Here is a 14,850-nt window from a genome sequence, read left to right on the forward strand (position 1 = left end):
GTGAGCATTTCTTATTTGCCAAGGCAATCTATCCACCTGACAGGTGTGGCATACCAAGAAGCTGATTAAATAGCATGGTCATTACACAGATGCACCTAAAGGCCACTCTAAAATGTGCTGTTTTGTCACAAAACCCAATGCCTCAGGTGTCTCAAGTTTTGAGGGAGTGTGCAATTGGCATGCTGACTGCAGGAATGTCCACCAGAACTTAATTTCTCTACCATAAGCTGCCTCCAACGTCTTTTAGAGTTTGGCAGTTCATCCAACTAACCTCACAACCGCAGACCACATGTATAGTGGTGTGTGGGTCAGCGGTTTGCTGATGTCAACGTGAACAGAGTGCCCGGTGGTGGTGTGGTTATGGTATGAGCAGGCATAAGCTACGGACAACAAACACAATTGCATTTTAATGCACAGAAATACCATGATGAGATCCTGAAGCCCATTGTGAGGCCCATTTTTTAAGGTGTCTGACCAACAGATGCATATCTGTATTTCCAGTCATGTGAAATCCATTGATTAGGAACTAATTTATTTATTTCAATTGACATTTCCTGTAACTCAGTAAAATCTTTGAAATTCTTGCATGTTGCGTTTTATATTTTTGTTCAGTACTCTTATATGCAAATGGAGCCACAGACAGCCATTCCAAGATACAGTATTTGGGAAGTGGTTTCAAACAATATACATTTTTCTTTAATAAAACCTCTGGGTAACTTTTCTGCGCTAGTGTTTTTCAGGATTGTAATGTTTCAATAAGACTGATCAAGTAACTATTTCTGGCATATACAGTAAATCACAAAAGTGAGTACACCCCTCACATTTTTGTAAATATTTGAGTATATCTTTTCATGTGACAACACTGAGAAATGACACTTTGCTACAATGTAAAGTAGTGAGTGTACAGCTTGTATAACAGTGTAAATTTGCTGTCCCCTCAAAATATCTCAACACACAGCCATTAATGTCTAAACCGCTGGCAACAAAAGTGAGTACACCCCTAAGTGAAAATGTCCAAATTGGGCCCAATTAGCCATTTTCCCTCCCCGGTGTCATGTGACTCATTAGTGTTACAAGGTCTCAGGTGTGAATGGGGAGCAGGTGTGTTAAATTCGGTGTCATCGCTCTCACACTCCCTCATACTGACTGGTCACTGGAAGTTCAACATGGCACCTCATGGCAAAGAACTCTATGAGGATCTGAAAAAAGAATTGTTGCTCTTCATTAAGATGGCCTGGGCTATAAGAAGATTGCCAAGACCCTGAAACTGAGCTGTGGTTTAACTGAACAGGTTCCACTCAGAACAAGCCTCGCCATGGTCGACCAAAGAAGTTGAGTGCACGTGCTCAGCGTCATATCCAGAGGTTGTATTTGGGAAATGGATGTATGAGTGCTGCCAGCATTGTTGCAGAGGTTGAAGGGGTGGGGGGTCAGCCTGTCAGTGCTCAGACCATACGTTGTACACTGCATAAAATTGGTCTGCATGGCTATCGTCCCAGAAGGAAGCCTCTTCTAAAGATGATGCACAAGAAAGCCCTCAAACAGTTTGCTGAAGACAAGCAGACTAAGGACATGGATTACTGGAACCATGTCCTGTGGTCTGATGAGATCAAGATAAACTTATTTGGTTCAGATGGTGTCAAGTGTGTGTGGTGGCAACCAGGTGAGGAGTACAAAGACAAGTGTGTCTTGCCTACAGTCAAGCATGGTGGTGGGAGTGTCATGGTCTGGGGTTGCATGAGTGCTGCCGGCACTGGGGAGCTACAGTTCATCGAGGGAACCATGAATGCCAACATGTACTGTGACATACTGAAGCAGAACATGATCCCCTCCCTTCGGAGACTGGGCCGCAGGGCAAGACGACCACTGCCTTGCTAAAGAAGCTGAGAGTAAAGGTGATGGACTGGCCAAGCATGTCTCCAGACCTAAACCCTATTGAGCATATGTGGGGCATCCTCAAACGGAAGGTGGAGGAGTGCAAGGTCTCTTAACATCCACCAGCTCCGTGATGTCGTCATGGAGGAGTGGAAGAGGACTCCAGTGGCAACCTGTGAAGCTCTTGTGAACTTCATGCCCAAGAGGGTTAAGGCAGGGCTGGAAAATGATGGTGGCCACACAAAATATTGACACTTTAGGCACAATTTGGACATTTTCACTTAGGGGTGTACTCACTTTTGTTGCCAGCGGTTTAGACATTAAACGGCTGTGTGTTGAGTTATTTTGAGGGGACAGCAAATTTACACTGTTATACAAGCTGTACCCTCACTACTTTACATTGTAGCAAAGTGTCATTTCTTCAGTGTTGTCACATGAAAAGATGTACTCAAATATTTACAAAAATTTGAGTGGTGTACTCACTTTTGTGATATACTGTAAGTCAAATGTAACTAATGTTTAAGTTCACTGTAATGTGTAGCCTATGCTAAAACCCACTTAGTGTATTTTTCTGTACTAACATGTCGAATAAGAACACGGCCCACTGATGCCAATCCAAAGGTGAGAATGACCTAATATTTCCAATAAAGAATGATGGGATTTCTTCAATGGCTTTTGGGGATATTTCTCAGCAGACAAACTCCATAACACTTAACATCTCACAGTGATGAGCAACACCACAAACTCAGGCCTGCAGAGATCTGACTTATGGAACATTGTTGGTATCCACATCACATATTGTACAGCTTATTTCAGTCCAGTACTGTCTAGTTATGAGGCTTTGACACCTGTACAGCTCTCCCTGTCTGTCCTGATATCCTGTTCACCTATTCACCTCTGGTGGGCTGCAGTAGCCACTGGTTGTGTCCCAAATGGCACCCTCATCCATGTAGTGCAGTACTTTTGGCTAGGGCCCATAGGGTTATAGGGTCTGGTCAAAAGTAGTACACTAAATAGGGAATAAGGTGCTATTTGGGACACATACATTGTCAGTGGATACAGCCTCTTCAATAATGAATGAAGAGGTAAATTGCACCTATTATCTAGTATGTCATCATGCAGAATGTACATTTTACCCACACATACCTATTTGCATACTGTATACACACAGTATTCAAAGCCAAGAACTCAATGCACTTAAATGTATTGGTGTGTAAATGTGCTGATCTTTTGTTCATTCACTGCCCATTCTGCAAACACTGCATTATATCAATAACAATGCTGTTGGAATGCTGTATAACCAGTGGCTCTAGTGAACATATATGAATCATGGGATAATACATTACCATTATACCCATATCTTTAGAGTTGCATGCACATAATGTGACAACCTGTGTTACCAAAACACAAATTATCTAAGTGGAGGCTGAAGAAATGGCCACAGTGTACTTTATTAAATTAATTTTGGTACTTTGTGTTGCATTAGAATCAAATAAAAATGTACAAAAATTCAATATATACAAAAATGTCATGTTCTGTTTTTACTGTTCAATTTATAATAACATTAGTTTAATTCTGATTGAATGCAGTTCAAGCACTTCAGACTTTCATTACACAATGCAACTTACTTAAAATACCAATAATTAGCAGTTTTTTAGTTTTTTTGCATTTTTGTCATTTAATACATCACATACACCACACTATTTTAATCTGTATTACATCATATGTAACTGCCGTCTTGTGGCGGCGACCTCCAGTCAACAGACACCCTTCACAATCAGGACTCTGAGAGGAATGTTCTTTTAACATGTACATTTGCATACATTTATTTACAGTTATATAGTTTTGTTTTTCAATTACTATTGTGATCTTCCATTTGCAACTGAGACACTAAGGACATCTGTACACTATGCGTAAGAAGTTAACAAAATGGAATGACATTCCTATGTTCATTTGTTACTGTGCTTGTACTAATGTTATATTGGCTACAGTAGGGCTGGAATAGTATGATACAATACATCACTGCTATTTGTCTACATTACTAGTATCTAATGTTGATGAATACCTCAGAACAAAACTCAACCCCCAATAATGGATCCAAATCAATACATAATATTAGTACTACAAGAAGGACAATTCCATTTCCTGGGTCAAGGGTTCTCATTTAAACTGTGAGTTTAATAGGTCTATCTTGCATTGTGGATCATTATATAATAGTATAAGCACAGTAACTGTATAGAAACACATTGCTATTGGGTCGTGAACAGAGAACTTTGATAAACCTAGAGACCTCACACCACTTTGATCATCATAACCACAAAACCAGAGGACAAAAACAATTCCTTATGAGATTGAAATAAATTAAACAAAAGCATAGAAATATTTTCTTAAGGCAAACGAAACAGATATAGGCCTAAGCAGCTTAAATAGTCACAACCATGAATTCCTCTTAAACAATGAAGCGGGTTTGTTGACAAGTGCATTTTCTTGTTGTCTCAGTCTGCTTGCTGATGCACTTACAGTGGTAAACAGAATACCATCCACCATCAAAACACTGAACGCCTTATCATTTGTTTCACATTTGGATTTATGCTCTTGGTAAGAAGATCAGTACAGTATCATGTATCAATGATGTCAGAGGAGGGTATTCTGTTCAGAAACCAAGTTGAGGTAGGTATATGTACAATTTACACACTTTTTCAGAGATGATGATGAACAATGGTAGTCTGAGATTAATCCCTGGATGTGCTAAAACATTTATTTATTTTTATTAAAGAATAATACGCCTTCCTGAAAAGTGTTCTGTATAGATGGGTTTTACAGATGGTGTAATAATAATTTCATCATTATCAACCACAAGACCAAAGGAGATTTTCCCACTCCGTTGTGACAACAGGGAATGTATTTCTGATGTACTAATAATGACTCTTTTGACCTTTCCTGACCCTCTGCCCTATAAAAGTGACTGACACATGTTCACATTTGACCCTAAGCTCAACACTGCTTTTTTCTAAAGATAGAAATCGTAGAACATTGGCTAGATTGTAAGTCTCGCACAAGTCTCGTATTTTTACAGTGCCAGTGTATTCATCTCCCTTGGCATTTTTCCTATTTTGTTATATTACAACCTGTAATTTAAATGATTTTTATTTGGATTTCATGTAATGGACATACACAAAATAGTCCAAATTGGTGAAGTGAAATGAAAAAAATTACTTGTTTAAAAAAATTATAAAATTTTAAAAAACTGAAAAGTGGTGTGTGCGTATATATTCACCCCCTTTGCCCACATAATTAGATAAATAAAGTCCACCTGTGTGCAATCTAAGTGTCACATGATCTCAGTATATATACACACACCTATTCTGAAAGGCCTCAGAGTCTGCAACACCACTAAGCAAGGGGTACCATGAAGACCAAGGAGCTCTCCAAACAGGTCAGGGACAAAGTGGGGGTGAAGTACAGATCAGGGTTGGGTTAGAAAATAAATATCTGAAACTTTGAACATCCCACGGAGCACCATTAAATCCATTATTAAAAAATGGAAAGAATATGGCACCAAAACAAACCTGCCAAGAGAGGGCCGCACACCAAAACTCACAGACCAGGCAAGGAGGGCATTAATCAGAGAGGCAACAAAGACCAAAGATAACCCTGAAGGAATTGCAAAGCTCCACAGCGGAGATTGGAGTATTTATCCATAGGACGACTTTAAGCTGTACACTCCACAGAGCTGGACTTTATGGAAGTGTGGCCAGAAAAAAAGCCATTGCTTAAAGAAACAAATAAGCAAACACAGTTTGGTGTTCGTCAAAAGGCATGTGGGAAACTCCCCAAACATATGGAAGAAGCTACGCTGGTCAGATGAGACTCAAATTTAGCATTTTGGCCATTAAGGAAAACGCAATGTCTGGCGCAAACACAACACCTTTCATCACTCTGAGAACACCATCCCCACAGTGAAACATGGTGGTGGCAGTATCATGCTGTGGGATGTTTTTCATCACCAGGGACTGGGAAACTTCTCAGAATTGAAGGAATGATGGATGGCGCTAAATACAGGGAAATTCTTCAGGGAAACCTGTTTCAGTCTTCCAGAGATTTGAGACTGGGACAGAGGTTCACCTTCCAGCAAGACAATGACCCTAAGCATACTGCTAAAGCAACACTCGAGTGGTTTAAGGGGAAACATTTAACTGTCTTGGAATGGCCTAATCAAAGCCCAGACCTCAATCCAATTGAGAATATGTGGTATGACTTAAAGATTGCTGTACACCAGCAGAATACATCCAACTTGAAGGAGCTGGAGTAGTTTTCTTGAAGAATGGGCAAAAATAATCCCAGTAGCTAGATGTGCCAAATGTATAGAGACATACCCCAAGAGACTTGCACCTGTAATTGCTGCAATAGTTATGCACACTCCAGTTTTCTGTTTTATTTGTTTGTTTCACAATAAACATATTTTGCATCGTCAAAGTGGTAGGCATGTTGTGTAAATCAAATGATACAAACGTCCCAAAAAACTATTTTAATTCCAGGTTGTAAGGCAACAAAATATGAATAATTTCACAAGCCACTGTAGAGGTGGTGTACTAGGTGAGTCCAGTGGGTGTTCATTTGGACGGGACTGACAGTAGTTGTTGTATCTGTACATTTTTAGCAATGTACATGAATACTGAGGAAACCTATGTGGATATCACTGTATGAGGACACAGTCAGACACACCACTATTCTGAAAAACAAGACTCGCGTTGTCTATTTGTGGCAGTGACCCCAATAAATCATAAACACTGGGACTCCCACTGAAAATGAAAATAGCAGTTGAAAGCAAATAATGGGATATGAACAAAACATGATCAAATCTCATGTTAACATGGATCAGATTGACTAAAGGAAAGCAACACAAGCTAAAGATGTGCAAGGTGACATTGAGAGAATAATTTACTACATGTTTTATTGATGAGGAGATGGAACCAGGCCAAGTGACCTTCAATGATTCACTAGTTAATGATGAGCAATTCATTTGACCTCTTTAAGTGTATCATCAATAGCAGACCTAAATAAGAGATCCCAAGATAAAATAGAACAAAAGCACCAGTGTTGTGCCATTCACGATAATTTGCTCATTTCTAAGCCTGTGCTTTCTTGATTTCCCCCTGTGCCATTTGGTTTCTGTCTTCATTGTAAATAAATAAAAATCTGCTTTTTTAAAAATGAACCTTAAAACACAGACAGGTTAATGCAGGGGTGTTAAACTCATTTTGCCCCACAGGCTGCATTCAGTCTTCACCAAGGTCCGGAGAGCCACACTTAAAATTGGTTATATTTCCTCACCGTCAAAGTTTGCTGAAAATTGCTGTCTATCCATCGCTTTTGGAATTTTTTATGCTTCCTGACTGTCTAGCTTTTCGGTGGCTGATCTGTGGCATGTTTTACTCAACTCCATTAAATATTCAGAAGTGAATGCCGCTACATGTTCAAGAGACTCTCTAAAAAACTTTCTTTTTGGTAATACATGCAGAAGCACTGGGTAAAATCATGTTCACAGCTCTGTTTTCTTGGAGTTGAATTCAGTGTAGAGCAGCATAAAGAGACTATAAATGTAAGTCCATTATCATTTCTACAGTTTCATATTTGTTGTTGTTGTTGCCATTTCTATGTCGATTGAGATTGTTTTTCCTCAGAAATAATTCAAAAAATGTTATTAATAAAAATAAATAAAAAAACACACAAACAGGCCCGGATTGAAGGGGCTCGCGGGCCGGATCCATATGACAGCCCTGGGTTAATGAGAGAAACTGAAAAGATAAGTTGTAATAAAACATGTTGCACCATTTATGCTCATCCACACTGAATTCAACTCAGAAGAAGAGCTGTGGACATGATTTTACCCAGTGCTTCTGCATGTATTACCCCCAAAAACTTTTTAGAGAGTTTCTTGAATGTGTAGCGGCATTCACTTCTGAATATTTAATGGAGTTGAGTAAAACATGCCACAGAACAGAAGGGAACAGACATAACTAAGACAATTTGTGTGATGTCGCAACAACAAGGCAAATGATGTGAAAGCAAATTAAACTAAGAATTTCCCACATTCGAACGGATATGAATAATTCAAATAAGACATTTCAACAAAAACAATTCAACAAAAATAAATCTGAGCCATTCAGTAGAGATTTAAAATCTAGCTCTAGTCGAAAACAACAGGCACATCTTTCTGGACTGATCAATGGCCTTTTCTCACTCTCACATTGAATATCATGGTTTCCTTCCCTCAATGTGCTCTGATTAATTCCACAGAAGTTTTGTGCTTGTTTTTTTCCCCTCCTCCTTGTCACCCTCTTCTCTCCATAGTTCAAACGAACAAGACATAAAAAAGAAGCGCTTGTGACCTAGAACTGAAAGAGAAGCTACACACTTCTTTTTTGTGAAGACACCTTTGCAAGATATTTGAAGATATTTTTAGATATCACATCCACAGTCATAGTGCCTGGGGCTTAAGTCAGAGCATAAAAGGTGAAATACTTGTTGTTTCCTGCTCAAAAGACCATCTTGACACCATTGATGTTGGATGTTGACAGCTACAATGATAGTGGTATACACCCTAGAATCGGTACTGATCTTGTGTTGAGTATAGGCTACAGCAGCCTTTCACACCATAGTGCTGAAGTGCATGTCTCTAGTTCATTGCACTACAATATATAGCTGCAGACAAACTGACCACTGATTGTAGCATCTACACATACCATCCTGCGCCATGCTTTTCCTCTCTTACAAGCACGCATGAGCGCGCACGCATACACACACACACACACTTCCTCCCACACACACGGATGGCAATACACTTTTACATCAGTTAGGTAAAACGTAAAAAAGAATGCGGCATCTATGATGACAGTAGATCCTGCAGGTGCTTCAGTTATGAGAGTAGTTTGGCTGAAGTGGCTGCTCGTTTGTCTCTTATCCTCTCCTCCTCTCCGTACAGAACAGCACTATGTGGCCCAGCAGACTGATCCTTATCAGCCATATGGACGCATGGCAGCCCAGACCACAGCTGGACGAGGCTGGACTGTAAATAGGAGCTGCCAGGAAGGTTTTCTTGGCATGCCGCCTTTTAACCAGGCGAGAACAAAGATGAGGTTTGTCCTTCAGTCTCTCCACAATACACGAACATTCCGGTTTTATTTAGCATATAAACAGCATGATTAACAGGTACAGTACTAAGCTTCTTCAAAGTAAATAGCAGTTCTGCCCTGCCTGAATCTACTAATATCCAGTTACTGGCAGTCACAGCCACAAAATCCAGTAGTTTCAGACCTTTTGGCACTAGGACAACATGGCTGATGAAATCAGATCAGAAGTCATGGGCCAGTACACATGTAAAGTATGACAGACACAACGCCCTACTCATGTCGCTAATTACATCACGGACTATGCGTGTACTACTTTGTCACCTGTTTACTTTGAATTAGAAATAACTAGAACCATCCTAAATATGAATCAGGACCATTAACTGACCTTTTTATTCTTATTTTTGTTAATCAACACGTCCACTATATCAGGGGATATTACTTGTATCCTATAAATGTAAAGTACATATTTGCAGGTCTAAGATGTTGGTAATAGAAATTAATGTAAATATGAGATATCGTAGGTAAACATTAATAACCTGTTGTAACCTGTTACGAACCTTCATAAGGATCTGTTATGAAAGGGCATGATATCATTCATTAGAACACTGCTTTTATTCTGATAGACTATTGGGCTACATTTTCTTTGTGTGTGTGTGTGCGCAATGGCCTTTTATCAAATAAGAAATTCCCTGACGGACGTAAGTAAAATAAATAAAAAATACAATAACAACAACATCAACATCAACCAAATAAACCCAAAAAGAGGAACTCTGTTTAGAAAACATGAATATATCCCTCCGTCACATCAACTAATAAATTGTGTCTATTCTTGCCCACGACAATCAACATCATGGTTCAATGCTAGTATCTAGAGTGAGAGAGAGCTAATAACTTATTATTGCCACAGTCCTGCTGTAAATCCAAGTTGATGGTCATCCTTTGTTACGGTTTTGCATTTCCAAGGATCCAACATCCAAGCATCCAACATCCAGGCAGCAGTGTAGGGCTACAACGTGGTCTCATACTCCAGGCGCTCCTGAACTGTAGTGTCATCTTTGTACTGGAGTCTGGGCGGCGTAGGGGAGCAGTCGATGGCCAGGATGGCCTTGCGTATACTCCTGTCCAATACGTGCCTCTCCCAGGCCGGATAGCGGTTCCGACACAGGTCTATTTTGATGACTGTCTCATCGATGCGTGGGGCACGGGAGGACGGCGTGGAGGGGGCGGTGGGTCTCACCTGAAACACGGGCATGCAGCCGTCCCTCTCTGTGTATTTGCTGTCCCTGCCAATGGTGCCGTCCCCCGAGATAAGAGGCACACCACGGTTGGACCTCAACGAGTTGGTGGCCCCCTCAGCGGGCAGCATGAAGGCAGCCGTGGGGTCGTCCAGCACGAGGCTGGGTGAGCGTCCGAATCGGGGCCCGTTGGGGTGAAAGAAGGCGTAGTACATGAGCATGAAGACGATGCCGGTGAGGAAGCTGCTGAAGATGACACAGAGGGCGGGGACGGCGAAGGCATCGGTGCTCTGAGGGACGCGGTACAGGTACCACAGGGCACTCAGAGCAGTGTTCTCCAGCAGGATCACAAAGTAGTAGATGAAGAGCCGACACCGAGTACGACCCTCCTTTACATTAAACCAACTGAAGATGTAGATGATCCCCACGACCATGTCGAAGACAATCTCCTCCCACTTGGTGATGCAGAACTCGGTCTCACAGTGGACTATCCAGAAGGTCATAATGCACCAGTGGAGGACGATGAAGATACCAAAGTAGAGCTGGAACACGGAGGCGAACAGGGCGAAGGTGATGACCCGGGCGGCAATGGTGAAGAAGTGCCAGCAGAACTGGATGATGACGGCCAGGTAGCTGATTGGCTTCTTATCATCCCGGGAGTCTCGTAGGGCTTTCTGATAGGATGCCAAGGCCCAGGCCAGAGACACCAGGGAGGCAGCCGCTGTCATTCCTATGGAGACACAGAAAGGACAAAAAAACTCATTCACAGGTATAACATAATCAGAGAGTATGGTAACTCAAATTGTTATAGACCTATATCCATCCTGCCCTGCCTTTCTAAAATCTTTGAAAGCCAAGTTAACAAACAGATCACCGACCATTTCGAATCCCACTGTACCTTCTCCGCTATACAATCTGGTTTCCAAGCTGGTCATGGGTGCACCTCAGCCACGATCAAGGTCCTAAACGATATCATAACCGCCATCGATAAAAGACATTACTGTGCAGCCTTCTTCATCGACCTGGCCAAGGCTTTCGACTCTGTCAATCACCGCATTCTTATTGGCAGACTCAACAGCCTTGGTTTCTCAAATTACTGACTCGCCTGGTTCACTAACTACTCATCAGATAGAGTTCAGTGTGTCAAATCGGAGGGCCTGGTGTCAGGACCTTTGGCAGTCTCTATGGGGGTGCCACAGGGTTCAATTCTCGGGCCGACTCTTTTCTCCGTGTATCAATGATGTCGCTCTTGCTGCTGGTGATTCTCTGATCCACTTCTATGCAGACGACACCATTCTGTATACTTCTGGCCCTTCTTTGGACACTTAACAAACCTACAGACGGGCTTCAATGCCATACAACACTCCTTCCGTGGCCTCCAACTGCTCTTAAATGCTAGTAAAACTAAATGCATGTCTTTTAACCGATTGCTGCCCGCACCCGCCCGCCTGACTAACATCACTACTCTGGACAGTTCTGAGTTAGAATATGTGGACAACTACAAATAGCTAGGTATCTGGTTAGACTGTACACTCTCCTTCTAGACTCACATTAAGCATCTCCAGTACAAAATTAAATTTAGAATTGGCTTCCTATTTTGCAACAAAGCCTCCATCACTCATGCTGCCAAACATACCCTTGTAAAACTGACTATCCTACCAATCCTGGACTTCGGCGATGTCATTTACAAAATAGCCTCCAACACTCTACTCAGCAAATTGGATGTAGTCTATCACAGTGCCATCCGTTTTGTCACCAAAGCCCCATATACTACCTACCACTGCGATCTGTATGCTCACGTTGGCTGGCCCTCACTTAATATTCGTCGCCAAACCCACTGGCTCCAGGTCATCTATAAGTCTTTGCTAGGTAAAGCCCCGCCTTATCTCTGGTCACCATAGCACCCATAACACCCACCCGTAGCACGCGCTCCAGCAGGTATATTTTACTGGCCATCCCCAAAGCCAACTCCCCCATTAGCTGCCTTTCCTTCCAGTTCTCTGCTGCCAATGACTGGAACGAATTGCAAAAATCACTGAAGCTGGAGACTTATATCTCCCACACTAACTTTAAGCATCAGTTGTCAGAGCAGCTTACCGATCACTGCACCTGTACACAGCCCATCTGTAAATAGCCCACCAAACTACCTCATCCCCGTATTGTTATTTATTTTTGCTCTTTGCACCCCAGTATCTCTACTTGCACATCATCATCTGCACATCTATCACTCCAGTGTTATTGCTAAATTGTAATTATTTTGCCACTATGGCCTTTTTATTGCCTTACCTCCCTCTTACTACATTTGCACACACTGTATAAAGATTTTCTATCGTGTTATTGACTATACGTTTGTTTATCCCATGTGTAACTCTGTGTTGTTGTTTTTGTCGCACTGCTTTGCTTTATCTTGGCCAGGTCACAGTTGTAAATGAGAACTTGTTCTCACCTGGCCTACCTGGTTAAATAAAGTTTTTATTAATTTTTTTAAATACATTTTTTTTTAACTACATGGGAGTAATGTGTGGAGTTTTTTGTTCCTGTAAGTCTGCCATGATGTGATGACTCTTTAATAGATACTGTACCGGTATGTATAATGTCTCAAATGGATGAGTCACAAGAAATGTGTGAAGAAAAAAGATATTCCCAGGAAGTATTTAAAGAAGAACACTTTTCAAAGAGCAACGCAACACCAAACAGAACCGGGAGCCAAACAAAAGTTTTTTTTACACCAAAACACAAACACAAGCACATTTGGGAGACAAACAACCCTTCAGGAGGAACGGCATAACATTATATATTCCTCCACTCAGTGACTCTCTGCAGCGCAATTAGCTCAATATGAAACCCATTCTTATCCAAGCTGCCTGTAAAATACAGCAATTCACAAGGCCCACTGGTGGCGTTTAGCTCTGAAATATCTGAACTGAGGGACTGTATTGTTGCTTTGTACTCAGTAAAATCCAGTAAAGATGGCTGTGGTCCAGGGATCCCTGGCTGTATGACACTGGGTTTGACACTGGGTTTCTCTAAGGAGCTGGGTGCCATGCTTCAAGTGCCAAGTGCTCATGGCGCTGGAGTGATCGTCCTCTATCAAGAGTGAGAGGAGACTCTCACTCTCCTGGACTCGATACCAGAGGGAGACAACAGCCTACACACGCACTTGCATGTACACACACACACACACACACACACACACACACACACACACACACACACACACACACACACACACACACAATACCCTAGGTCTGACTGACAAGTGCAAGAGGCAAAGAGCACAAGTGGACAGACTGAATTGACTGCATTTTACTATCTTTGTTAAATCCTATTGAATATACTGTATCTACTGTTTATTATTTCTCCGTAACTGCAGGTACTGCAGGATTTTGTTCCAACTAGGCACCACACCTAACCAACTGAGCTAATTGATCAGTTCAGGGCCTAAATTCAACACGCCTGGTCTTCCAGGTCGGTTAAATCAAAAGCATGAAGTGCAAGGGTTGCCTACCCCTGCCCTAGGGATTCAATGGAAACTCTTTACACTACAATCTGACTGTAAACACTGAAAGTAGGAGCAATACGGAGGTTCATTGGCAGCCATCCAAGTTCATGCGACCCCTTAATCACATGGAGGAGGACCCCATGAATATCCTGGGATACATCCAAAATGGTACCCTATTCCCTATAGCCCTCCAACTCAACTCTGGACCTGGAAGCCAGTTCCACTGTGTTCTTTCATTGTTCCCCTCTAATCAGGGACTGATTTTGACGTGGGACACCAGGTGTGTGCAATTCATTATCATGTAGAACAGAAAACCAGCAGGCTCCGGACCTTTTAGGGTAAGAATTGAATACCCCTGTCCTATATAGTGCACTACTTTTGACCAAAGCCCTATTGAGCTCTCTGCTGCCAATGACTGGAACGAATTGCAAAAATCACTGAAGTTGAAGACTTATCGGCTGTCAGAGCAGCCTACCAATCGCTGCAGCTGTACACAGCCCATCTGTATATAGCCCATTCATACAACCAACTACCTACCTCATCCCCATATTTGTTTTTTGTTTATTTCTGCTCTTTGCACACCAGTATTTCTACTTGCACATCCTCATTTGCACATCTATCACTCCAGTGTTAATTACTAAATTGTAATTACTTCGCCACTATGGCCTATTTATTGCCTTACCTCCTTACTTCGTTTGCACACACTGTATACAGATTTTTCTATTGTGTTATTGACTGTACATTTGTTTACTGTATGTGTAACTCTGTGTTGTTGTTTTTGTCGCACTGCTTTGCTTTATCTTGGCCAGGTCGCAGTTATAAATGAGAACTTGTTCTAAACTGGCCTGCCTGGTTAAATAAAGTTAAATAAAAAAAGAGCAGCCCACAATATAGGGAACGGTGAATATACAATAGTGCGGTTGGTTGATACATAATGAAGACTGCTTCCTATTAACACAACGAGCAGCAGAACGGGATGTCACCATCCGACCACTAATAAACCACGCTATTCAATCATGTGCAAATGAAAAGTGAGGAACAGTCGTTATTACGGGGCATGACAGCTACTTACTGTTTCCCATAAAGTGAGCCAGAGTCCACTCAG

At 41.7% G+C, this 14,850-nt stretch overlaps 1 protein-coding gene across 1 annotated transcript in view; it reads right to left on the minus strand.

Moving 5' to 3' along the window:
* Positions 1-7,834: 7,834 nt before the first annotated feature.
* Positions 7,835-14,850, minus strand: part of LOC115114437 (XK-related protein 4-like) — a 73,820-nt gene continuing 66,804 nt past the window's right edge. The window contains exon 3 of the mRNA XM_029642669.2: positions 7,835-10,973. Within this exon, the coding sequence (XP_029498529.1) occupies positions 10,015-10,973 (959 nt within the window). The 3' untranslated portion in view covers positions 7,835-10,014. The remainder of the gene's footprint in view (positions 10,974-14,850) is intronic.

This window comes from Oncorhynchus nerka, linkage group LG9b, assembly GCF_034236695.1.
Source record: "Oncorhynchus nerka isolate Pitt River linkage group LG9b, Oner_Uvic_2.0, whole genome shotgun sequence".
Lineage (NCBI taxonomy): Eukaryota > Metazoa > Chordata > Actinopteri > Salmoniformes > Salmonidae > Oncorhynchus > Oncorhynchus nerka.